Raw genomic sequence first — 27,796 nt, forward strand, 5'->3', positions numbered from 1 at the left:
AGACGACTATTTCTCCGTGTTACCCCAATCTTTTTTAACGGGCGTTTTCAAGATTTCCCTTATATTCTAGTAATCTCTGACATGCTGTTTAGTACAGTCAGAGCGCTATTACATTTCAGAATTAAATATGCCTCCTTTTGCAAAAGTGTTTTTTCGACATCCAATGGACGTTTAGTTACATTGATACTGGTTAGAACCCTCCATTCAAAATCATTTTCGGCGTGTTCCTTTTCGATGAAATGTTCCACCATTGAGGCAGTCAGTACTTTCTTTTTAAGTCTCGATCTGTGTTGTGTGATACGCACATTAACTTGCTGGTTAGTCTTCCCTATATATAAAACTTCTTGCAGGGACACAGAGTATTGCGTAAATTACATTTCTGGTCCTGCAATTTGTAAAACCAGAGTGTTTCCAGACAATCCCCTGATGGTTAAATTCTGCGTCCTCAATTGTGTTTATACAAGCCACGCAATTGCCACATTTGCGATGGCCTTCCACGGGTTTCAGATTCCATTGGGACAGCAAGTCGCTTTGCGGTTTTGGTAAGGAAACATCTGCCCTTACTATTTGTTGGCCTATGCTTGGATTCCTTTTCATCGCGAATATTGGTTTTTGAAAAGGACATTCAAGGTTCTCAAGGAGATGCCAGTTCCTCAATACTATCTGTTTAAACTTGTTTGTGTCATGTCCAAAGGTTGTAACACAAACAAGCTTGTCAAGTTCTTTTTTCTCTTTCACTTGTAGCAGGGTTTCTCTTGGTGTGAATTTAGCTCTCTTCAAAGAATGCTTCAACAATTTTTTGGGATAACCTCTTTGATACATTTCTTTACAGAATTCTGTAGCATGATGTTCAAAATCATTCATCTCCGTGCAATTTCTCCTTATCCTGAGGAGTTGCCCATATGGAAGGTTCTCCTTCAAACTTCTGGGATGGGCGCTCTTATGATGTAGGATCGTGTTCTTATCTGTCTTTTTTTTGTACATAGATGTTTTAAAAAGCTTATCTGCACAAGTTAATTCAACATCTAAGAATGTCATTTTCATGTCCTCATGTCTGTGATTAAACCACTCATGGAATTCCATCAACTCAATCTGGCTCCCCTGCCACAGAAGCCAGATATTGTCAATGTAGTGAACCCATTGTTTGATGTTATTTTGAAAGGGGTTGTTTTTTTCAAAAAATGTATCCTCATACTGCGCCATGAAGAGGACTGCCATCTCAGGAGCATAAGGACATCCCATGGCAGTCCCCTTCACCTGTACGAAGAATTGATCCTCGAGTTTGAAATAATTCATTTTCAAAGCTATTTCTGCCAGTTTTAGAATAAAGGGAGTTGGAACCCTGTGTGGTCTTTCTCTTCTTTCTAGGTACAGCTCCATTACCTCTAGCGCTTCCTCTTGAGGGATGTGTGTGTATAACGATGTCACGTCTAGTGTGACCATCAGTTGTGTGTCTTCTTCAAAGGGCATTCCTTCAACTCTATTAAGAAAGTCTGTTGTGTCTCTTAACTATGAATGTATCACCTTCAAGAATGGCTTTAAAAAGAAGTCCACATACTTTCAGATGGGCTCTAGTATAGACTTGCACCCCGAGACAATTTGTCTTCCCGGGGGCGACTCTAAACTTTTGTGAATCTTGGGCAAAAAATATAAAATCTGGGTTCGCGGAAATTTCTTCACCAAAAAATCGTACTCTTTTGGTCCCAAAAACCCTTCTTTTAAGCCCACTTGTAATATTCCCTGTATTGAATCCTGAATTGACTGCACCGGATCATCTTTGACATGTTGGTACCATGTTGTATTGTTCACCTGGTCCCTACCTTCACTGAGATATATATCACGTGGCCAAATCACCACCGCTTCACCTTTATCTGCTTTTTGATAATAACAGATGTATCAGCTTTAAGGCTCTGAATTGCTGCTTGTTGTCTAATATGGATATTCCTTTGAACATGTCTTTGTTTTTTCAAGTTTGCTAATTGATGGCAACAATGTTTGTTCGAATGCAATTATTTGCTTCGAAATATTTTGCATTGGAACACATTTTTATTTATTCCTGAAGCCAGTCACCTCTCTGTCTACATAAGGTTCTTGGTTGGCAAAAAAGGCCTTTAATGTAATTTCCCTACAAAACTTTATTGCTTCCAATTTGAGTTTTGTGTAATCTGTTTGTTTGCATGGTACAAATTTAATTCCAAGGTTCAAAAGGGATTCCTCATCTTCAGACAGTTTCTTACTAGATAGGTTAATCACAGTGGATTTTTTCACGATTTGTAGAATCGGTTCCTGGTCCTCATTTCCCATGGTTGTTTGAACCAAGTTTTTGGTGGTTGGCCCTTGTCTAAAAAAGACACTTGTTTTTTAGTATTATTACCTCTTGTATCTGACTCAGAGGAATCTGAAGATGTATCAGAGAAAGACAGAAAGCGATTTTTTGATCTCCCCTGATAGCTAGTGAGGGCTTTCTGAGATTCTAACTGTGTGTAATAATCCTCCTTCAAAAAAGGGTACACCAAGTTAGCTCTCTGGACACATGTCTCCTTCCTTCTGAAGGTTGTGACTGCCTTCCATGTAGGCCAAAACATCACCCTGCCTACTTTCTTTGCTCCATCTCATCCCTCTAAAGAAGAGGAGAGACTCCACCGTCTGTATCCAAAAAGCATGTTCTTCTAACTAGACCATTCACATGACTTCCTGATAGACGGGGAACCTTTCATTTTTTTTTTGTTTAAATCTCTTTATTGGCATTTTCTGCATTCTTTTTTAAACAAAATTGTCATCATGTACATTCCCAACATATATAATACATACAATACAAAAAACAACGGAATACTTCCTGTATTTCTACATATTATTATTGATGATGACATTGCATACGCTAAGGACAATGGTTTACGTCTCAACTAGATATGCACACTGGGATTTCAGTGTGCCATCACTCACATTGCTACCGCAGCTTGATTTAGAATTTATGATCATTCGTAAACATATCTAACGTACTGAAATATTCCTATCCATCTATAACACAAATATACATCTGCTGCTTTTTAGAATCGAACATCACATTATTACATAAAAAGAATAACATTTCCATCCAGTGGCATTCTACGAAAAGAAAACACTGAAAATGTCCAATGTGAGAAGTTGGCCTGATATATGATGCTCACTAGTTCTAGTGATCACCTTGTATCAGTCCAAACAACCCTTATGGTGATTGGTTGTAAGTCAACCTTATAGACCAGCTATCCTAATCGTAGCATGGACAAAGCAGTCTTAGGCTAAACTCTTTTAGGCATGTGAAGCCAGCTGTTTTACCACATATAACCCCTTGAATACCAAATGAAAGGACACCACACAAGTTGTTATGAAAATAAACAAGATATTTATTACTAACAAAACACCTCTGAACTCTTTATGAGATCATAGGGCTAAGCACATGACAAGACTCTTAAGAAAAATACGTTAAGTTGCACAAATTACAATGGTGCCCTAGGGGCACGACAAACCATATACTAAGTAAATGGAATAAGGAAATCAATAGACGGAATGGAGCTGTCCAGAGGTTGTAGGATCGCTGAGACTACACAACCCTAACTTTAGGTAAGTAGCAGGAGGCCCACGGAACGCGTGTGCAGAGTGTGAACTCACACGCGAGATGCGGGACAAAGTCAATGGACAGTACAAATTACGAAAAGGTAAGTAAAAGACAGTTTCGACTAGCTAGGACTAAAACGACTGGATACCTGGACGCTAGGAGAGTCACTCTACCCTTGAGCACCGAAATGCTCTTGTTACCTCACCCACGGGCTGCGGGTGCATAGGTGTGAAAGTGGGTCGGGTTTCCGCGTTGAAGTCTATGGAGCCTTGAAGAAAGATGCTGCAGGCGACCAGGAGGAAGCTGTCCGGAGCATTCCAAGGGTGGATCGAGGAAGATGAAGACCTGAAAGCAGAGGGGACCATTTTCACAGGCACTAGCCAGTGGCCGGAGTGGAACCAGGAAGGAACCAGATGCTGTTGTCGCGATCAGGCGAAGAGTGGACGCTTGACTCTGCAGCCACAAGGACTATGTGGTGTCTTCAAAGACCAGGATGAAGGCACGAGCTGTCCCATGCAGGCTCTCACTGTCTGCGGTGTTGGTTCCGGATTCGGCATCAACAGGCCTTGGCAAAGGCAACCCACGCGGTGAGTGGAAAAGGCGTCTGGTGCCCACCAGGAGGGTCCGGGGTGCTTCTCCTTTGCGGGGAAGCAAGGGCCAGTCTGGAGGAACCAGACCAGCGGTGTAGAGTTCGTGGATCGTCGTCTAGGAGGTCACTAACCAGCCGGCAAGTGACCAGACAACGTGTCGAATAGCAATCAAGCAAAAGGGCCTCACACAGATCTCGTGGATGCTGGAGGGCTGGTCTTCTGTGCAGGAGCTGCTCGGGGCTGAGGCTTCTCAATCTCCAAAGCACTTTCTCGAGGATGCCTCTGAAGTCGTGCTGGAAGCGAAGTGCAGTTTCTCCAAGATGGCCGATCTCACGTGTCTCGTCGCACCCACGGATCTCAGCTGTGCTGCAGATGTAGGTAGAGGTCGGAGAGGTCTGGAAGTCCGGATCTCGTTGGGCTCTGAAGTCTGGTTCCAGCAGGAAGGACGACAAAGTGAACCGCTAGGACGCTTGATGGTGCCTGCTTGTGCAGGGTGGTCACTCCTTGGCCACAAGGGAGATTTCTTCAGCCTTCTGTGGGCAGAACGTCGAAGTCCAGAGTTTCTTCTTTGTAGTTTCAAATCAGGATTAATCTAATTTGGAATGGGACCAGCTCCTACCTTTATTCTCCTAAAGGGGGCTGTACTATGACTAGGTCCCTCCTATGGGTGGGACCAGGAAGGGGGATTGTTACACTCCCTATCCTTTGTCCGGTTTCGCGCCAGAGCTGGGGCTTGAGTGCCCCAGCAACTGGTTTGAACCGGGGTATGCACAGGGACACCTTGTGTGCCCCAAGCATGTCTCATTCCTTTCAGCCTATCCTACCTTCATACACAAAATCCTGTCTGGGGTGGTGCTAGCACCTCCCAAGGCAGGAAACCCTTTGTCCAAGTCTCCCTCGCTGGAAGGACTCTCAGCAGCAGGAGGTCAGACTTGTGTCTGTGGTGGCAGCATCCATTTTGTGATGCTGAGACTCGAGTTAACTTTAACCGGGGTTCACAGTTACATACATGTCGTGTCCCTCTAAAAGGGTGGAATGCTACCCCCGTCTCCAGAACTGGCGAGGGGGTAGTATTCCAATTCGTATGACACCTTACTCGACATGTTTTGGTCATGCTATGCCAAAGTTACCAATAACCGCGAGGATTGTAATGCACTTAAGAGTAAATGGTATAGCGTTATCATGGAAACAGCTAAACGACTTGGTTCCGAAAGCTGCAGACAGGCTCAGCTCATGCTAGAGCACCATCTCACATAATTCCAAGCACTCTGCCTCCAGGATTGTTAAGGCCTGCCATAGGAGTGACTTATAGGAGTATATGTGTCCATTTTAGGTTTAGATATAGGTATACTATATCTAAAGCAAAGGGTGATTACACCACCTTGCCCCAGCTGTGTTACCAGCCAGTTGTGTCTGTTTAGATGGCCAGCCAGGGGTGGCACAATACATGCTGTGTCGTGTTCTAATCTAGGACCCCGATCGATATTGTGACCTTATGCCCCTATACGGCTATAATCCATTCATACCCCTATAATGGCATAAACGATCAGAGCCATATTTCAGCCATATTTCAGAAACTCGCCTCTGCAGCTCATTACAGTACATGACACAACAGAAGTCACTATCTTAGATTCCTAGATTACACTCCGAGTTCTTCAACAAGATAAAACCCCCAGCAACCTGGGAAAACCCCGCTTGCTATGTTTTGATTAGTAATAGAACTCTAATGAGCACTGTAAGCACGACCGGTTCTTGTGACATCTTTATTGACGTCTTATGTCCAAAAACTTACGTCAAACAAGGCACCTTCCAGGTATAAATATTACCAACGTTGCCTTAAGCAAGAGCGATGGTGTGGTGAATACAGGAGCAGAACAGCTGTCCCTTGCAGAGCCCAGCAGATGCAAGCAGCCCACGGACGCTGCCCCTCCTCCTCCTTGACGCGCTGAGAAAAACGCTGTCTTTTCTCCTGCCGAGAAAATCCAGCTCCGGCGTTTCCAGCCTACCCTTGCGGGTAACTGTAATATCGAGTCCTGAAAGGAGATACCAGCCCTCCAACATTCTATTCCAGAGGTATGGTGTTGACTAAACCCTTAGAGAGAATTCTTGAAGCAAATCCTTGGCAAAACCAACTTAACTAAACTGCTACTTACTTACTCCCTTCCAAGTATTAGGCTTAGGTCAGGTACACTGGGGTAGGCGTAGTTAGAAGCACCAGTTGAATACGTTAGCTAAATGTATATATGAATGTATATATTTTATTCATTTGAACCATTGTATGGCTAAGAAACCATATCAATGCTTTTACAGTATTATTTCGCAATCCTCCTTTTACTGTACACACCTTTTATAATAACAAGTCTTGCAATTGTGGCAATTCATTTCTCTTGCATGAGAAGAAAGACTGTTCAATAAATAATACCTTTTATTGAAAACGCCCGTCTCTCTATTCTCTGCATCTTGGTGAAAGTAATCTGCACAACTGACTGAGTGAAATAGCTGTCTATTATTTCACACGACTCTAGAGATTGACTCTTATTCTAAGGAGCAAAGTTGTCGTGTTTATGCGGTTGTTGGAAAAGTGAATCCCTTCTTGTCTGTGCCAGGGAAGCTGATCACTTCCTATTCAGTCAAGAAAGTTTCCAGTGACCTCTGAGCTAGTTGGTAACAAACCCAATTAAGTTTAGCATAGTCAGTAGAGACCTGGAAGACCGCACTTCTACGTCTACACTGCTGTTTGTTATTCCAATGCGCAGGGCCTATAGGGAAAATAGGAACTACACTACATGGCGCCCAACGTTTGGTAAGGCGATAAAACTAACGCAAGACGTTAGAATAACTCAGTCGTGCTTTTTCACACAGACCCTTTCTCCGGTAAATACTCCAATAGACGTCTGGAGTGGGTGAAAGGTTAAAATCCGCCCGAACTTAGTAGGAAGAGATTCCTATGTAAAGCTCTGGTTTATTCAACGTTGAAGGATACAGTGTTCCAAAATATTGTGCACCTAATCTTTGTCTCCTTGGAGACCAGCTCTGAAAAACTTCCATTTATACAATGTCAGTACTGGACAACGGGACAGCTGAAGCCGCAGTAGATGCGAATCAACGGGACACCGGTGTTAATGAACCAAGTGCGATAATCATCCCGGTCAACATAAGAAAAACTATAACGTTAAAACTTATAGAAAATGGACTGACCACACAAGGTGGCACAGTCGTCTTCGTGATAGAAGCACACGAATATCGGCAGACAGAGGTATTCTATTCTTGGATAAAATTTCCAGCGGCAAACGCTGCAACACACGAGTTCCACTATTACAAAATAGAGGATCCACCAGAAGAGTACGCTCCTTTCCAGGAGATTGAAATCCCATTAAAATTCCAAGAGCATCTGCTCTGGTTTAAAGGCGCCCTAAAACACAACGATAATTTTACCAGGCTCGGTCCACTAGGTAGACCAGGAGCAACGTGGCCGGTTCTAGCCAGCTACACACCACATCCGGACATTGCAAAAATGTCAAAAGAGCTTTTAGCACAGCTAAAAACATTAATTATAATACATAGACAATTAGTCCAATATGTAATGCGGACTGCAACATAGCGTTTAGCGTATAGCGTTATCATGGAAACAGCTGAAGGACTTGGTTCCGAAAGCTGCAGACAGGCTCAGCTCATGCTAGAGCACCATCTCCCTATAATTCCAAGCACTCTGCCTCCAGGATTGTTAATGCCTGCCATAGGAGTGACTTATAGGAGTATATGTGTCCATTTTAGGTTTAGATATAGGTATACTATATCTAAAGCATTGGGTGATTACACCACCTTGCCCCAGCTGTGTTACCAGCCAGTTGTGTCTGTTTAGATGGCCAGCCAGGGGTGGCACAATACATGCTGCAGCCCCTGGTAGGCCTTGGGTGCACTTATGCCCTGGGTACCTATGGTACACTGTACAAGGACTTACAAGAGTGACCCAATACCTATTGGTAAATGCACCTAAAGTCCATGGATGTCAATTTAGAGAGAGAACAGCCAGGCTGTGGGTCTGATTAGCAGGCCCACAGCCAGGGAAAGTCGTAAACCAGTGAAGCAAAAAGCAAAAATCTGGGGTGACCATAGGATTGCAGACCCTACTCTCCTACATCCAACAAAACGTATTACCTAAAACTATGCAAACCAATCTAATACCCATATTAAAAAATGAATAAATAAAGAAAAGGAGAGAAACTTAAAAAGGGGGGGGGAGAGAAAGTTTGCCATCAACGAAATACTAATTAAACTATTTTCTCTTGGCTGGGTATGAGGAGATATTGTTGGACCTATTTCACACAGTTCAATGATACAGTGCGTGCAGCTATGTGTAATTACCAACTAGAAGAGGGGACCCCCGTGTCTAGTGAGGCAGCTTGGGAGTGCAGATCTTCCCATGTTCTGAGCCAGGGATATGAGGAACAGTCTTATGGTGCATTCACTAATCAGTGGCCAAGGTGCCATCTGCAACGATGGCAGTAGTGGCACGCAGTGTAGTGAGGAGTGCGTCCCAATCTTGTGCAATAGGGAATTTACGGAGCCCCGCTGTGTCTTCCGTGTGCAGCACTGTATTTTCCGCTTGTGCCCATATCAGAAATGAGCACTGCTAGTTGGGTGGTGTTGGAGGATTCGTGTTTTTCCAATTCTTGGTTATGAGGCGCTTTGCAGTAATTAAGCCTAGATCGTGGAATCTCTAGGCAACTTTGTCTTTTTTAGATCTGGCATAGAGTACTAGGAGGCAGGTTTCCCATGACATTGACAGCTGCATGTCTGTACAGGAGTTCAAAGTTGTGTCTACTTCCCGCCAGTAATGCTGAAGAGATGTGCAAGCTAACAGCATGTGAAGCAGGTCTGCACCTAGCTGTTGACAGTGTGCGCATGCAGAAGCAGCAGTGTTAGAGTACCTGTTTATCATGTCCGGTGAGATGTATGCCCTTTGTATGATATATGTTTCTATGAGCTTAAATCTAGAATTTCTCTGTATATTCCTGGCTCCTGCCAATATGGCATCCCTTTGCTACTCTGTCCCAGGTCGGCCCTTGTCCGTCTCCCATCTTACTCAGACGGTGAACCTTTCATGGGGTACGTAGAAGCTAAGAAGGGAAAGGCTGTGCAGAAGCAAACCCCTTTTATTTGCAGGTAGCTGTTGTGAGAAAGTGAGTTTCTGTTGCAGTGCACCCCTCCCCCCCAAAACCACCCCCCCACGCACACAAACACACTTTTTGCCTGATACCTGATGCACTTTTCCTCGTGTGCCCTGGGTCCCTGCCAATCAGGTACCCAGGACCTGTGTTCCTTCCCTAAAAACTGTACTAAAGCCTAAACCCAATTGGCATATCTGGCCACATGTCAGCCCCCAGTAAATGGTACCCTAGGTACCCAGGACATTGTGACCAGAGAAGACCCCTAAGGGCTGCAGCACTTAATGTGCCACCCTTAGGGGCCCTGTACCCTGACACACAAACACTGCCCTTGCAGGCTGAGTGTCCTGGTGCAGAACTAAACAAAGAGTCGACATGGCACACATCCGTGTGTGCCATGCCCACAAACCCACTGCCCTGGCATACATCAGCCACCCCTCTAGCTGGGTGCCCTATGCCATTGGTGTGGGCACAGGTGCATGAGCCCTGTGCCCCTACAGTACCCGGGGCCATTCCTGGGCACTGTAAGTGCTGTGATGCCATTAAGAGTATATGGTGCTGGGAGGTTGTCATTACGAACTCCACAGCACCATAATGGCTACACTGAAGGCTGACAAGTTTGATATCAAACTTCTCAGCACATTAAACCCACACTAATGCCAGTGTGGGATTTAATGTAAAAAGCAATACAGAGGGCATCTTAGAGATGCCCCCTGAAACCTAACCTACAATCCGCGTCTTGTCTGAGAGGCTGCCTAGGCTACCCCACAGCAGACTTGTTGCTGGACCCCTGGGTGGAGAGCTCCCGCTCTGCTGGGCCTGTAACAATGCACATCCTAAGACGAGGTTTCCAAGCCTCCTCCCCCAGGATGGGCAGGGGAAGCTTCAAAGGCATTCCGCCTTTGTGAGCTTCTCCAGACCACTTGCTGTACTCAGCAACTGGCCCCCACCAGTTCTAACACCCACTCTGGCGTGAAGACTGGCAGGAAACCCTACGTCAGAAAGGGGGGGGGGGTGCCAGACTGTGCCAACTCCACCCCTCAGGTGGGAGAGGCGAGGTGATGCACGACCCCGGGATCCGGCCATCTTGAGGATGGGAAGCCCTGCCCAATCACAGCTAGATTTCCTGACCTCAAAAGACACTCCTGCATCCTGCGCCCCACGGCCCCCTGTGCTAAACTCCTGGGTGCCTACCTAACCTCCAAGATTCCAACTTACCCCTCGAAGTGTTGGTCGCACCAGAAGATCCTCCGTCCCCAAGCCTTCAGCCTTTGTTCCCTTTTCAAGATCTCAGTTGAATAACATTAAGCGCCCGACGGCTCAAAAGCACCCTGCACCCAAACGCCCACGTGCCCCTGGCAGTGCAACCTTTGTCCTTATCTACTTCCCATTTGCCCTGAGCAAGGGACCAGGAGCCCAGCTCCCACAGCCGCGTGGCCTGCTAGCCAGCAGCCACCAACCGAAGGCCCCCTGCCTCGCATTGGATAACATTGGGCCTAACTACCTCTGCACCCGGCTGCCCCTGTGCCGCTGAGGGTGTACCAACTGTACCTACCTGACCCTGGGGGACCGCTGAGTCTATGCCCAGAACCTTAACTTCACCAGTTGAGTACTCACCTGAAAACCGATAACTCACTTTCCTTCCATAAGATAACATTGACTGGTTTGACTCGAAAAATCTTCTAAGTGTGAAGTTTTGAACTTTAAAATATTCCCATAAAATCAGCCGAATACCGAATGAATTCCAAAGTACTCACATGTGATCAGGAGAGAAGCCAGTACTGTATCGTGTAGCCTAGTACTGAACCGCAAAAGTAATCCTAACCGGGCTTACTAGTAACCTGAATTTTCTCCATTGGAATCCATTGCCTGCTTTTCTTTGAAATTTCTTCTGTGTCTACTTTTGAAAACTTGGAATATTAATTCAAAATCGTACCTACTACTGAAACGTAATTACGTACCTGTCTTAAGTAGAGATCCCAGTGCTGGACCTAGAAGCCCAGTTCTGGATTACAAAAGTAACGAGAACGCACTTTACCTGTAACCTGAATTTTCTCTTATTGGATAACATTGTTAGATTTTCACTGAAAAGTTTCTAACTGTGAATTTTTGAAATACCTTTATATTCTTTAAAAACCATTGCAATAACTAAAACGTTTTTCCTAAACTGTTTTCAGCTTAGACCCCAGGACTGCATCTAGGATCCAGTCCTGGAATTACAAAAGTAATCAGCTGCATTTATGTAGAAAAATCCATTGAGCTCAATGTTACATTGTGTTTAGAATTGTGTTGCCTACTGCAACCATTTTACCTATTGTGTTTACAAAATGTATTGCCTCTTTCCAAAGTAATTACCTGAGAGTACTTGTATCGAGAAAAGTATATTTTGATACCCGTTGGTTCTAAAAATAAAACAACTATATATTTTGGTATAAAAACAATTGGCCTAGAGTTCAGTTCTTGAGTGTGTTAAACCTTTTGCTGACTGAATGTGTACAACGAATGCTTTACACTGTCCTCTGGTACTGCCTTACTGCTCAACCAAGCTACCACTTTGGGGAGTAAGGTCAGACCTGACTTTAACATCTGTTATACCGCTGGGGATTGTGGACCATATACACACTGTACCTTACTTTGGTCCAGTATATATAGAGCCCCTTTCTCACAGCTGTGCATCAAGAACTGCTGTGCATTGGCCAAGAAGCAACACCCTGAGGGTTTGGGTGCACAATCACCAGAGCTAAGGCTGCGACCAAATTAAACTATGGAGTTATTGTCCTAGATATCTGTCAGACATCAACATGGGCATCATTGCACATGTTTACCAAACACTACTTCCTGAACAGTCAGTTCATTGCAGATATTTCGCCTGTTTGGTTCTACAAAAGATTTTGAATTAGAATTGGTTTTGCAGACCCACCTCCTGGCAAGGCATTGCTTGGGTATGTATTCTAAGGTTAGGAATCTGCAGGTAAATGTCTATCACATGAACAAGTTACTTACCTTCGGTAGCACCTTATCTGGTAGAGACTCTACTTAGCTGCAGATTCCTTACTGACCCTCCTATCCACCCCACTGTGTGAGCCAATTCTAGTTTCAGGGACACCCTTCTCAGGGCCCTAGCTTTTTTCACACTAGTAGTCAGTTCTCTTTGTGGCTCTGTGCTCCTGATGTGGAAAGTCATGAAAGTAACTCACGATAGGTACCACGCGCAGCACTTCTGGAGCGGATGCCGACAATGATGCGGAGCCAAACAACGCCACCTACTACCTCGCAGGGGTACTGCTAAAAAAATTTCCAAATCCTGTCTGACTCCTGAGGATATTCTATGGTAAGGAATCTGCAGCTAGATGAAGTCTCCACCAGATAAGGCATTACCAAAAGGTAAGTAACTTGTTCAGTGTGCAGGAATCCAATAGCAAATGACTATGGCTCTTGAGATATCAATCAATCAATCATTGTCATTTGTAAAGCGCGCTACATACCCGTGAGGGTCTCAAGGCACTGGGGGAGGGGCGGTGGGGAGGGGGGCAACTACTGATCGAAAAGCCAGGTCTTGAGATGTCTTCTGAAGGCCAGCAGGTCCTGGGTCTGACATAGGTCGGTAGGGAGAGTGTTCCAGTTCTTGGCGGGGAGGTAGGAGAAGGATCTGCCGCCGGTTGTCGTTTTCCGGACGCGTGGAACTGTGGTGAGGGCGAGGTTGGCAGAACGGAGGCTGCGGGTGGGGGTGTGGAACCTGAGTCGGTTGTTGAGGTATGATGGTCCAGCGTTGTGTAGGGTTTTGTGTGCGTGGATGAGGAGTTTGAAGGTGATCCTGTTGTTGACGGTGAGCCAATGCAGGCCTCTCAGGTGGGGTGTGATGTGGCTTCGTCGAGGATCAGTCGTGCTGAAGAGTTCTGGATGCTTTGCAGCCATTTCAGGAGCTTGGTTGTTGTTCCTGCGTAGAGGGCGTTCCCGTACTCCAGTCTGCTGGTGACCAAGGCCTGGGTGGCGGTTTTTCTCGTGTCGGGGGGGGGGGGGGATTCATTTGAAGATGATCCCTGTGGAACGCCGCAGATGATCTCGGTGGTCTTGGAGCGGAAGGGTGGGAGGCGGACACTCTAAGTTCTAACGGAGAGGAAGGACGTGATCCAGGCCAGGGCCTTTTCTTGGATTCCGGCGTCATGAAGGCGTGCTGTTAGGGTGCGGTGGCAGACCGTGTCGAAGGCTACTCATAGGTCCAGAAGGATGAGGACAGTTGTTTCTCCTTTGTCCATAAGGATCCTGATGTCGTCGGTGCCGGCGATGAGGGCGGTCTCGGTGCTGTGGTTGCTGCGGAAGCCGGACTTGGGATGGGTCCATGATGTTGTTGTCTTCGAGGTAGCGGGTCAGCTGTCTGTTGACGATCTTCTCTGTGACTTTCGCCGGGAAGGGGAGCAGGGAGATGGGCCTGAAGTTCTTGTGGTCGTTGGGGTCTGCCTTGGGTTTCTTCAGTAGGGCGTTGATCTCGGCGTGCTTCCAGCTCTTTGGGAAGGTTGCTGTCTCGAAGGAGATGTTGATTGTTTTCTGGAGATGGGGTGCGATGGCTGTGCTGGCTTTGTTGAAAACGTGGTGAGGGCAGGGGTCAGATGGAGATCTGGAGTGGATGGAGTTCATGGTCTTGATGGTGTCTTCGTCGTTGACATTGGACCAGGCGATCAGGCGACTGGTGCGGGTGGTGGTCGCGGGAGTGGTGATATCGGCAGTGGATGTGGGGGTGGCGGTGTTGAAGCTGTCGTGGATGTCGGTGATCTTGCGGTGAAAAAAGGTGGCCCGTGAGTTGCACAGGTCTTGTGATGGTGTAATGTCATTGGTGTTAGAGCTGGGGTTGGAGAGTTCTTTCACGATGTTGAAGAGCTCTTTGCTGTTGTGTGCGTTGCTGTCTAGGTGGTCTTTGAAGGCGGTCCTATTGGTGGTCCTGATGAGTTGGTGGTGTCTGCGGGTGGCGTTCTTGTGGGCTGTGTAGCTGTCTGGTGTTTGGACGCGGAGCAAGCTCTTCTTCAGCTTCTGACAGTTGCGCTTGGAGGTCCAGAGGTCTTCGGTGAACCATGCGGCTTTCTTGTTGGTGTGATTGGTGACGGAGGTCTTGAGAGGGGCGAGGGTGTCGACGCAGTAGTTGATCCACTGTTTGAGGTTGATGGCGGCGGTGTTGGGGTCGGCGGGTGGTCCCAAGGCGAGGGTGGTGGTCAGTTGGTCCTCGGTGACCTTGCCCCAGCAGCGGCGTGGTATCTGTTGGGTTTCCTGAAGGTGAAGGTGCCGCATCTGTGGTCTGTCCAGTGGGGTTCGGTGGTGTGGTTGAAGGAAACATGGGGACTTGCGGAGAAGATGGGGTCCAGTGTGTGTACAGCGGCGTGGGTGGGTGTCGTCACAAGCTGTTTGAGTCCGAGGTTGGCGAGGTTGTTATTCAGGGAGGTGGAGTTGGCGTTGTTGTTGTTCTCGAGGTGGAAGTTCAAGTCCCCGAGGAGGATGTAGTCCGTGTAGGCTAGGGCATGGGTGCTGATGAGGTCGGTGATGGAGGCGCTGAACTGTGGTCGGGGTCCGGGTGGTCTGTAGACGAGTGTTCCTCTGAGGGTGGTGTTGGGATCGGTGTGGATCTCGAAGTGCATGTGCTCGGCGGTGGTGAGGGTGTCGTTGGTGTTGGTCGAGACTCTAAAGATATAAAGTTAGGCTTCCAAGAAAAGGATACACCAATGCTTGATTCTTTTGACCAGCAGAAAAGTTGTACGTTTATTATCTGATAGACTTTTGAATGAGGTTCAAATAGAACACAGGTCGAAATGCTTGGACATGTGACGGACTTTATGTGCTATTCCTAATAGTGAGGTAGCCAGACTCTAGGACTTGATTGTCTCTTTTAGTTGCCATTCTTGCTAAGTGGTTTTCAGTATTCTGGCATATAATGTTTTGACTGGAAAAGACTGCTCTCAATTTTCTTTTTTGTTTTGGTACATCATTAACATCCCCTTGTAATAAATATGAAAATAAGTTTGAGTACCTTCTTGTGTTAGCCTTTACATATTATAGAACTGTGTTCATGTTCCCAAGAAGTAGGTGACTTGTCTTTACAAATCCATATTTTTGGGTAAACACTTACAGCATCTTTTTTGAGAAGTGACAGGATCGATCCAGTTAAGGGTCATCTGTTCAACAAATGCTTCTATAATAATATTTATTCAGTACACTTTTTTTCTCCATTTTGGCTTTTTTTTTAACACTGACAAGACAGATGATCCATCAGCAGATCCCTACAAACATATGGAAAGCTGTTTGCTTCTTGGAAAATTGTTGCTTCCAAAAGCTGACTTTGAGGCAGCTGTGAAATACGGGCGATCCACACTTGGAAATTGATTTTTTTTCATTTCTAACACTTCCGGACGTTTCCAAAACTTAGTAGCGTTTATTTGAAGAAAAAACATTAATACAGGCCCTGCATCTCTTATTTGTTAAGTTAATCAATTTTCAGCATAATGTTGCATTGTTTTGATGACTAGCATTCAGACTTGTATATTTCCTTTCTTTACAGAATGAGCTAGATAATGTATCGACTCTGCTGGAAGAGGCTGAGAAGAAAGGTATTAAACTAGCCAAGGACTCTGCCAGTCTAGAGTCTCAGCTGCAAGACACTCAGGTGAGAATTTGTCTGACTAGAGTGGCAGCATAATTTATATATTTTGATCCAAAGATGTGTTCGCCCTACTAAACAAATACAAAATTGAAATGATAAGTAAAAGTTGCCTAACGTGTTTCTCCGTCTAAACTTATTTGGGCACGTATGTGAAACACCAGCATATTTTAACTATAAATATGAATGCTCTTGTTTACAATAAATGAGTCTTGGAAAATGTTTACATATACATTTCATTCCACTTCTGTAGATTTAAGTTCTGAGTGTGTCTTGCAATTCATAATTGTCAGGTAAGAGAACAATTGTCTGCAATGAAATGTTTTATGCACACCGTTTGTTTTGTGTATGAGCAACCTGCCAGTATCGTGGAATTGACTGTCCACACCAGCATAGGCAGTTAACCAGCATTACTGTATGATCTCTATTGTAAAGTCATTGCAGAGAAGGCAAAAGTAAATCTGATAGAGATTACTAGCTGCAAATTCCTTAACATAGAATTATCCCCAGGCGTAAGACTGGATCCAGAAAATATTATTTGCCATAACATTTCTGCGTGCTGGGGGGCGGTACCACGTGACTCCGCCCTGACGTTGTCTGCGGGAGTGATGTCAGCGAGGTCACATAGGCCCCACCCCGGCGCGCTGACGTCAGTTTCCTTCTTTTCCACGTGCCACGCGGATCCGGATCGTGTATATGCCCTGTTTTCAGGCCTTCTTTTTTCACGCTCTGCGTTTCTTTTTGAGAACAGTGTGCGAATGCCTTTGGGCTTCAAGATGTGCTTGTCGTGCATGCGACCAGTGTCAGTGATAGACCCTCACCCCATCAGTATCTGGTGTTTGGGTGAGCATCATGACTCCACGGACTGTGATGCTTGTCAGCAGATGAAGCCGAAGTCCCGGCGGGAGCGCTGGATGAAACTTCTTTCGGTCCACCTGTCCATGTCCGCGTCGTCACCGCGTCCGTCCCCTGCCGAAGGGGCCAAGAACCGCCGCTTCCGTCTCCGGCATCATTCTTCTCTTAGGCCGCAAGGGCGTCGCTCCCCCGTTGGTAAGTGTCACAACCTGTCCCCGAGGCCCGGTTCCTACCCTGTGGGGGGCGCGGGTTCTCCATGGGTCGTGCGGCCTCGCGCGTCGACTCCCTACCCGCCCTTTCTTGGTGTGGGGGAGACCAGTGTCCAAATGGAGGCCTATGCTGCGGCCCTGCAGGCCTCTTTGGCTCCTCCTCTTCCTGGGACGTCTGTGAATGCCTTGCCTCGTTCTGGGCCTTCTGCGGAGTTGCCGGCGGCTCCGGTCGACGCCGACGGGTTCGGCTTCAGGTCTTGGAGGTGTGGTGTTGCTGGGATGCGGCACTATGGGGTTCCCCCCTTTGGCACACGGAGCCTCTGCTTCGCTGCAAACCCCGTGGGGGTCCCTGTGGGGTCGCGGGAGGTTGCCGGGACTCACGTTTTGTCCCCGAGTCCTCCTCGGTCCTCTGGACAGGCGACTGCCTTGTCCGAGGCCGAGCTTACGCCGCTGGCAACGCCGCAGGGGCTGGCTAGGGGCCGGGGCGCGTCCCCGGGTCCCCCTCGTCTCTCCACCCAGGCGGCTGCCTCATCGGAGACTGGGTCAGCGCCTTTCTGGCGCCGTTCTTTTGCTGCCCCGGCTCGGACCCCGCCTCGTTCTCCTGCTGCACAGGTGGTGGTGGAGGTCGCCGCAGCATCCCCTTCAGCGCTGGTCGACGTCGTGCTGACGCCAGTGGCGGACTCCATGGCGTTGGGCCAGCGTCGGGTGGTCGACTTGTCTTCGGAGGCCTCCTCTTCTTCGGAGGTTCTGCAACTTTTTGTTTCTTCTTCCCCGAAGAAGGGACACCGCGTTGTGTCTTTTTCCCCAGCGTCTTCCAAGGAGGGCTCTTTGCCGGCCCCACGCCCACAGTCTTCACCAGAGACACCTCAGGTTCCCCACTCATCTGTCAACCCTCCACCATTCGAGTGTAGCCGTTTCTTCCTCCGGTTGGGCTTGTGGATGGCCGGCTTAGTTTAGAGCAGTCACCGACGGAGGAATTCCTTTCCCCGCCGCAATGTCCTACGGAGGCGAGTGCTGCCTTTGCCCGGGCTGTCCCCACGGCCGCTGGGATTTTGCGCATGAGCGACTGGCTACCCATTCCCCCACGGACCATTTGATTGAGGTTTTCCAGCTGGGCTTTGGTGGACGGTAGCTGCTTCTTCCCTTTGAAGCTTTGCTCCATAATTCTCTCTTGGGGGCCTGGGGGCGTCCTGCCACGGGAGACCCGGTGCCCCAGTCGCTCCTGCTCCGCATGATCTTGTCTGCCTTTCCTTCCACCATTGTACCCGGGGTTCTCTTCTGCAGACTGCCTTTCCTTCCCTGCCTTCAATGTTGTCTCCTCTGTCACAGGAGGCCCGGTGGTTAGATTCCTGGGGGCGTAAAACTTTTGCTTCCTCCAGTGCTGCCTTGCGGGCGATCAACACGCTTTGTTTGTTGGCAAGAGCCACTTCCAGCTTGTGGGAGTCCGCAGAGTCCCTTCTGTCTTGTGCTTCTCAGGAGGGTGCCTGCGCTGATCTGCGGCACCATGTGTTAGATGGCCGGGAGCTGGCCGCATCTATTCTTCGCTCGGCTCTTGGTGTCTCTGAGGCTCTTGGTCGCGCTATGGCTAGTTCGGTGGCCCTCCATCGCTATGCTTGGCTGAGGGATAGTGTTTTCCCTGAGAATGTGAGGGAGCCTCTGGTTGACCTCCCTTTCAATGGCACTCTTTTGTTTCAGGCCCCAGCGGATTCTGCCATTCAGCTGTTCCTTGCGGCGCTTTGTCGTCCTCCTCCTCCTCCCCCTCAGTAAACGTGGATGTCAGCTGGTGTATTCTGGGAGGTGTTTTCCCATTGGTTTTCTGTGGCCTGGTGTTTGGTGACCCCGGTTGAGTGTTCTGTGTGGTTGGTGTACCTTCAGGGCCCTTCGTTTGGCCCTTCGGTGCTGTTGGCTGCTGGTTCAGCCCCTTCCCCTTTTTTGACTTATGGTTTTGGCTGGTGGTAAGCCTGTGTAGGTCCTGAGATTGGACCTCCTGTGTCTTCTTTTATTGGCTGATTGGCAAGCCGTCTGTGGTTCTACCCGCAGGTCTTTTCTGTTCTTGTCCTCTGCTGCAGAACTTTTTTCCATGTGTTCTTGGGACGTAGCATACCCTATTTGGGGTATTTGTAGCTATTGTATAGCTCTGTCTTGTGCTGGGAAGGTGCGGTCACCATTTTTCGGGTTCCGTGCCCTCTATGGCATCACGTTATGCCGCAGGTGCTGTCTTTTTGACAATTGTCCTAGCGCAGCTTGCACTGCGCCTAGGTCTGTCCGTCCCCATGTTCGCTACGTCACTAGACCAGCCTGGCATGCTGTCTGCGGCATTGTGTTGTGGCGATTCTGCCTTTCTGTCCGGTATTTTTGTCTGGTGTTCCAGAGGGACTAGCTTTCTTTGTTTTCTGTGTTCTGATTGACAGCTTGAGCCCGACCTCTGTGTCTCTCTCTTTCACTTCTACCTGGTCCCACTTCTTTCGTGGGTCTGTGTGTCTTTGGACTGGTCCCCCTTTTGGGGTGTGCCCTGGCCTTTCCTGGCCTCTGCCTTCGGCTTGCGCCTGGCTTGTCCTGGATGCACTGCTCCTTGGCATTGCATACTGCTGGCTGCACATGCCTACTTGTTCTGGTCCATCGTTGTGAACCTTGGTTTGTTCCCTTGTGCCCCTGTCTCTTGTTCTGCTGGGGCTTCGAGCACTTCTGTTCTTCTTCTGCCTGCACTATTGGCGTTGGGGCAGTTCCTGCCTTGTCCGCTGCTTTGCGGCTGCTGCCTGTTCAGCTGTTCTTGTCCCTGTGTGTGTTCCCTACGGCAGGCCCTGCCTCCGGTTCTACCTCTTCTCCCTGGAGGTTGAGGTGGTTCTTTGTTCCTTGAGGCTCTTCGGGCGCTGTCTGCCCCTGCGACGGGTTAGGGCGGTTCTCCCTTGGCTGGGGATCTCCTGGCTTTCCCTTTTGTCCTTGTGACATGGCCCCCGCTGAGGCCTTTTGTCTCTCCCTGCTGGGAAAGCTCTCTCGCAGGCCCTCCTCCCTTCTGGGTATGGCTAAGGTATCTATTCTATGGTAAGGTATCTGCGGCTAGTAGTCTTTACCAGATGTACAAGTTTCTTACCTCTGGTAACGATGTATCTGGTAGAGACGATTCTAGCCACAGATTCCTTCACAACCTGCCCCGCCTCCCTGTTCTACGATGACCCTCAACTTGGTTTCGGCACTCGCCTCTCTCTGAGTGGCTGGTCTCCTGTGGGTGTCCTCTTCGCTTTCTCCTGGACAGGATGCCTTGTTCTGTTTGATTCCTTCACCCCTTCCCTCTTGAGGCGAGGTCGGTTGGTTTCTAAGTGCCTCCGCATCCCTACTGCTGGTTTCTTTCCAGTGTGGGGCCCTACATTAAGGGCCATATGTATCAAGCAAATTAGCATTCGCAAATGCGAATGCTAATTTAATAAATGGTATGTATGAAACATTTTGGCAGCAAAATAAGGAATCGCAAAATTTGCTATTCCTTATTTTGCGATTGCACTTAAGGAATCTCAAATTGTGCGATTCCTTAAATGCAATGTATCAAAGGAAAATTAATGCAAAAATGCCCATAAGGATTCGCATTTTACCACCAACTTCTAGTTGGTGGTAAGTTGCGAATTCTTTTAATAAAGCAATTTATTAAAAATCCAAAGGCGCCATATGACGCTCATTCATGCCCTTAGGGCATGTATGTGCGCCATATGCCCACACATGTCATTTTCAGGGGTGCAGCAGGGTGTTCTTGTGACACCCCTGCACCCTTGAAAATATTCCTAAATTGCTGGCCCATAGAAATGAATGGGAAATTTGCGATTAGCAATTTGCTAATCGCAATTTAGGAAAGTAAAGGAATAGCTAAAAAGAAGCGATTTCCTACATACATACCATTTTGCGATTTCTAAATAGCGATTCCTTAAAAATCGCTATTTAGAAATCGCAAATGGTCATGATGATACATATGGCCCTTAGTCTTTTTCTTTTGTTTGTTGGGGTGTGATCCCCTTGCAGTCCTCTGCGTTGGGGGTTCCTTGCCTGTCCCTTGGCCTTTTTGCTCCTTTTAGGGAACATGGCCCTCCTTGATGTGGTCTGAGGGTGGATTGCTGTTGCTCCTCTGTTGGGTTGTGGTTGCAGACTCTTTCTTTCTCTATATCTCTTTTCTGCTTGGCGCTTTCACATGCTTGTGCCTCCTGGGTGGCTATTGCCTTAGCTTGCGTGGTTGTTCCTCAGAGTGGTGCTCTGCTCTTCCCCGCTATGGCTTCGCTGGCTTGGCTTTTCGGTACCTTGGTGCTTGGCACTTTTCCAACTGGTGCTGTTCTTCATCTTTGTTTCCCTTTGGTTTGTTTCACTGATTTTTCACACACTTTTCCTATACTCTCCTCAGTTTTGCTGTGATGGCTCTGCGTTGTGGCGCGGAAAGGTTCACAGAAGAAAACCGACGTCAGCGTGCCGGGGTGGGGCTTATGTGACCTCGCTGACGTCGCGCCCGCGGAGAATGTCCGGGCGTAGTCATGTGGTGCCGCCCCCCGATGCGCAGAGATGCTGGGACAGAACAAGTTTTTCGGGTCCAATCTCATGCCTGGGGATAATCCTACGTTAAGGAATCTGCGTCTAGAATTGTGTCTACCAGATACATCGTTACCGGAGGTAAGTAACTTGTACTTTAGTGTTTTTGACCAAAGGTGCTAATCTGTGAGGGGTATAACACTACCTATATCTATGTTTCAAGTGGACACTTCTAACTGTAGATTCCTCGCCTTTAGAATATCCCCGGGTGCCCAACTGGTCCAGGGAATTTTTCAGTAATGTCCCAAGCCTTGTGGTGACTCTATATCACTCTGAAGTCATGACTGCAGCCACCCCATATGCTTATGTCACTTCCTTTTTTTTCACCCCTTTCAGCTCGGATCTGTAGCTTTGCTCCCAAATTTGTTGCTTTTCTGTCAACTTCAAAATGTACCTCCAACAGTGTGCCAGGGATGATTTCACCTCCAAAAACAACAGAATTAAAACTGTTTTGTGACTTCAAAAAGCAGTCATGGACCTGAACAAGTGCCTTGGGTACTTGGGGTCCGGTCACAACAGTCATACCATAAATGTGCCCTCTTGCACCCAAAATCAATCCGGGAGTAGGGAGTTGTAATGTTCTAATGTTGAACAAAAGAGTAGGCCATGCTTGAATCATAAATCCCACTCCAGATAGGAGGATGTGCCGGATCATCTTCAAGAAGCCGGTCCTGTATGAAGTCCTGTTCCCTCTCTGTCTTCTCCTAAGGTAAGTCCAAGTCAAAAATAAGTCATAAGCTCAATGAAGCAAAGCAGGACGCGACCCTATCCTTTCACTTGAAATCAGAAAAGCAGGCATGAGGATGTCAGTCGAAAGATCATACCCCACAGGTGACTTCTCTCTCTGATCCTGTTCTGTAGCTGGTTCCAGCGCAGCTCGAATATCCTGGACCATCAACCCTTCAGCACATAGCTACCTTCAAGGAAGCCATGATGCAAATCTTTTAAATGATCTTGGCTATTTCTGGTGCATCTTTGGGCTCCTTGTTTCTACGAGAGGCTTCAATTGGGCTTTTACCAGTAGACCCTGCCTTGGTGCCAACTAACCACTGTAGACCAGTCTCCGGATCTGTACTGACACCTGTTCAGACTTCACACTGGGTCCACGCTAACCTCTTCTGTTGCGCCAGTGCCAGTCATCGGTCTTCCTCATTTTGTATCCTGTTACGAGATTACAAAAACACAATCCATCAGTTTGTAATGAGATTCTAGTTCTCAGTTTCTGCCTCAGCACCGGTACTATCTGAAGTAAGAGGCCCTTCTAGGGTCTACTCTGATGCAGTTCAGGGAATGCAAAATGTTTCCACAACACTGATGATGAGGAGGTGGATAACCTGTTTCCCCATCACTACACTTACGAAGATCTGTACCTGGATTTACAGAATGCCAGTGGGCTGGACAGTTCTCGAGACTAAGCTGTACTACCCATCTGGGACAACAAGTGTGGAAAGTGCCTTTTTTGTTGTAGTTTTGCAACGTACAGGTGTGTACTGTTGGCACTAAGTGAAATTTATTATCAGTGATTCGTCAACTAGGTCCTACCTGTTCTGAGCCACTATTGCCATTCAACAAAGTTTGCACAGGCACTCTTATGGACACCTGGTCAAAGTCCTGCTTGGTCCTCTGGTCAGTTGACCAGTAGCCATGTGATCCAGATCTTTTGGTAAGGCATGTTACGCCTGAAAGTCTGGTGGTAAGGGCATTGTCCAGCAAAGTCACTCTGAATTCCTTTTCAACCCACCCTGCAGATAGTTAAACCTTATTGATACCTTTGAAAGAGAATGCTAGTTTAATCCTTGAACACAGCATGCCCTCTGGGTAGGTATGCCTTAGCCTTATGGGCCATGGCTATCAAGAAATTGCTTGCCCTTCCAAAAGAACTCGAAGCCTTGCTATCCTAATGATACAAGATGGTCAGGAAACAGGGAAGTATACCTTGAGGGCTGGCTTGCCCAACACAGACTGGGTTGCCAGAGCTATTGGCACCAATGTTGTGCTTAGAAGCACCCCTAGATGATATCAACTGGTTCGACGCATGTGGGCTGCTGAATTCATATCTGTGCATAGATCGCCGCCTAGTGTTGGGTCCGGATGATTGCACATTGTTGTCCTGGAAGAGTCTTCGAAGTATCACGAGATAGGTGGCTCCTCCCCTGGACTACAGTGCGCATGGGCATCCTCTCCATCCTCGGATTGTTTTTTTCCACCATTGGGTTCGGATGTTACCATCTTAGCTCAAGTTAGGAAAACTTTCTACAAAGCCAAAAGGCTTTCGACAGCGTCGGTATCGTTTCGTTCGGTATCGGTACCTTTGTTTCGAGAGGATATCGAGGACTCAACAGGTTTTTCTTCCCACACTCGACACGATCTTCGATCTCAAATGGAAAGAAGTCCATTCAAGAGGTGTCCCCTTTGCAATGCAAAATACCTGCACTGTTTGAAAGTGGGACCTGTCACCCCACTACTAAAAAAACCTGGCCTGGACAGAAATGACTTAAACAACTTCTGACCCGTCTTTAACCTTCCTCTTCTCTCCAAAATCCCGGAAAGATGTGTTCTCCACCAACTAACTCGGCACTTGGACAATTCCAACCTACTCAAATCACATCAATCGGGATTCAGGAAAGGGTGCAGCACAAAAACTGCAATCCTCAACGTAATTGATGACTTACACAAATCACTGGACTCAGACCATTGCTGCCTCCTCATTCTCCTAGACCTATCGGCGGCATTTGACACGGTCGATTACATTCCTCTCCTCAAAGCTCTGGAGGAAAGGGCCAGACTCGACGACGTGGTCCTTAAATGGTTCTCCTCATTCTTGCACAACCACTCCCAAAGAATCAAAATCAGAAGCTTTGAATCCGACCTCCACCCAGTCAAAAGGGGAGTACCCCAAGGCTCAGTGCTCTCCCCCCAACTCTTCAACATCTACATGGAACCCCTCACCACCCTACTCAGAAAAGCTAACATACCCTTTCACCTCTACGCTGATGATACACAACTCTACCTGGAAATATCCTCTTCTAAAGACATCCATAGACTAAATGAAACACTAAAGGATGTCCAACGTTGGCTGTCAAGCAAGCTTAACCCGGACAAAACTGAACTACTTCTTAACTTGAAGAAAGAAGAGAACCCACAAATGGTCGAATGGCTAAAAGATATTGATGCACTCAATAGGAACCTCTCCTTGGCTGACTCCGTCAAATCATTAGGCATCACTCTAGACTCTAAACTTGACCTGACCAAACACATCAAGATCTCGGCAAAGAGTGCCTTCCTTAACTTGAAACTACTAAACAAAATTGAACCTTTCATTCCATCCAAAGATCTCAAACAAGCCGCCCAATCACTGGAGTTGTCACGACTGGACTATGGAAATGCAATCCTCACGGGAATACCCAAAACTCACCTTGCTCCTCTGAAAACAACCCTCAACACGGCCGCCAGAATGGTCACTGGAATAAAGAAATTTGATCACATTTCTCCGGCACTAAAAGAACACGAGTGGCTACCAATAGAAATGCGGGCGAACTTTAGAACAGCCTGCCTCACTCGCAAAGCCCTTCACACAGGCAAACCTGAATATCTGGCGTCCAAACTCAGAAAAGCGGGTCAGAACAGGACTCTCAGAAGTTCTAACACCCTATTTCTTATCCCACTAAGAGCACGAAAACAAAAAATCGCGTTCAGGTCCTTTGCCGGAAATGCTCCCAAAATACTGAACTCTATCCCCCCACATCAGAACTATTCCTTCCTTCCCGAAATTCAAAAGCCAGCTCAAAATACTTTTCCTCTACCGCTCTCTATCGAACAGATAGGAACTGCTCGGAGTGTTAAATGCCACTGCTCTCCTCTATTATGCGGTTTGTCAAGACCTGTTTTTGTAACTGGTCAGCACCTACTACGACTCGTATCCTGAATGTCTTGCTGACGGTATTCTATTTGCTTTCTTTTGCACTGCTTTGCACTTGTTGTGAAGCGCTATATTAAACTTCTAAAATAAAATAAATTACGGTGGATGAGACACCAGTTGTGAGGCTCACCCACAATAAAAAGTCCAATAGAAAACTCTAAAAATAAATAAATAAATAAAACCAGGTGATCCAAATGCAACAAATCCGGGCGAATTAAGTGGACAGAACCCATTTCGCTGCAGTATCTACAGGAAAGAGCATTACGGAATGTAAGTAACTTGTTCATGAAGTATTTCCATAGTGCAAACCTTGCCAAAAGCAGCAGAGTGCTGTACAGCTTCAAAGGCAAAGATCAACTCAACAAGCAATTGAAAAGGCAGCTGTGTTAGGTGTAGAAGAGGAAGGTTACTGTGCTATGATGTGGTGCTCCTTAAAGAAGTGTGTCTTTCATAAATTGGAGCAGCACTGGGACATTCCTGCCAGATCCTAGCTGTATAGATGGAACATTGTTGCCTTTTTCTTTTTTTGGTGTACCACTTTATATCTGATAGGGACTACTAGCTGCAGATTCCTTAACGTAGAATTATCCCCAGGCGTGAGACTGGATCCGAAAAACTTTTTGCCACAGCATCCCTGCACGCCGGGGTTACAGCACCACGTGACTCCGCCCTGACATCCTCCGCGTCCCTGACATCAGCCAGGATGCATAAGTCCCACCCCGGGGCGCCTACGTCAGTTTTCTCTCTTTCCTCGTGCAATGCGGATCCGGTTGAGCCCTGGCCTGTTTTCAGGCCTTCTATCCCTTTTTTCACGTTCAGTGGACCAGTGTGCGAGTGCCTTCGAGCTTCAAGACATGTCCCTCTTGTGTACGTCCCATGTCGGCGACGCACCCTCACCCAATTTGCATCTGGTGCCTGGGTGAGCACCACGAGTCGGAGAGCTGCGACTCCTGCCAGCACTTTAAGCCTAAGTCACGGCGGGAGCGCCGGATGAAGTTGCTGTTGGCGAGCTTATCCAGGTCGGTGTCCTCTCAGTGTCCGTCTCCCACCTCGGAAGCAAGAAACCACCGCGCTGCCCCTTGGGCGTGGCTCACCGGCTGGTAAGTCCTTCAGTTTGTCTCTGAGGCATTGTCCTCCTTCCGCGGTGGGCGCCGCCTCTCCCGGGACGTGCGCCCCCACCTGTCACCTCCCTACCCGCCGTTTGCCAACTCTGCCGGCTTCTTTGGTCCTTTCTCCACCTCCTGAGATGTCCGTGGATCCCTTGCCCAGCGCGCGGACTTCCACGGCGTCACCGGTGGCTCAGGCGCCGAAGGTTTCGGCTCCAGGTCGTAGGAGAGTGGCGCCATCAGGGTGTGGTCCTTCAGGCTCACCTCTACAGCGCCTACCCTACCAATCTCGCCGCAAATCCCTATGGGCCTCCCTGTGGCGTTGCAGGTGATCGCCAGGACCCCGGGCTTGTCCCCGGGTCCCCCTCGGCCCTCCGAGCAGGCAGCTGCCTCACCAGAGGTCGAGCCGGTGCCGCTTCGGCGCCAGGGGCCCTCCTCCCCGGCTCCAGTGAAGTCACGGGTAGAGGCAGGGACCTGGGGTGCTTTCCCAGGCACCCGTTGGCTCTCTGAGCAGACAGATGCCTCACCAGAGGTCGATCCGGCGCCGCTTCGGTGCCAGTGGCCCTCCTCCCAGGCTCCGGTAGAGTCACTGGTAGAGGCAGGGACCTGGGGTGCTTTCCCAAATCCCCCTCAGTCCTCGGCGCGGGTGGCTGCTCCGCCTGAGGCTGAGCCGGCGCCATGATTGGCCACTCCGGCTCCGCCTGACACCGATCAGGCACCGATTGCAGACTCCACAGAGCCGTGCCGGCGCCAGGTTCTGGATCCGCCTCCTGAAGTCACTTTGTCTCCAGAGGTCTGCCATTTGTTGGTGTGTTCCTCCCCTGAGACAGGGTGTCATGTAGTTGCCTTTTCGACGGCATCTTCTAGGGCAGGCTCTTTGCCGTCCCCAATGCCAAAATCCTCAAACCCTTCTTTCTATGGCTCGCGGCTGACTTCTCCACCGGCCTCTCTACCTTCCCCTGAGGCCCCTCAGGTCCCTCATTCTACTGTGGATCCTCCTCTATGCTGCCTTGAGAGCGCTTAATACTTTGTATGTGTTGACCAGGGCTACTTCTAGCCTGTGGGGTTCTGTGGAGTCCCTTCTTTCTCATGTTTCTCATGAGGGTGCCCGTGCTGATTTGCGGGCCCATGTGTTAGATGGTAGGGAGTTG

The 27,796-nt window shown here is 48.1% G+C and overlaps 1 protein-coding gene across 7 annotated transcripts in view; it reads left to right on the forward strand.

Moving 5' to 3' along the window:
* The window catches only part of MYH10 (myosin heavy chain 10), a 1,221,191-nt gene that overhangs the window by 902,734 nt on the left and 290,661 nt on the right, over positions 1-27,796 (forward strand). For all 7 annotated transcript variants that reach the window (XM_086930637.1, XM_086930640.1, XM_086930641.1 and 4 more), the window contains one exon: positions 15,895-15,999. In XM_086930637.1, the coding sequence (XP_086786763.1) occupies positions 15,895-15,999 (105 nt within the window). The remainder of the gene's footprint in view (positions 1-15,894; positions 16,000-27,796) is intronic.

The sequence above is a fragment of the Lissotriton vulgaris genome, chromosome 7 (genome assembly GCF_964263255.1).
Source record: "Lissotriton vulgaris chromosome 7, aLisVul1.2, whole genome shotgun sequence".
Taxonomy (NCBI): domain Eukaryota; kingdom Metazoa; phylum Chordata; class Amphibia; order Caudata; family Salamandridae; genus Lissotriton; species Lissotriton vulgaris.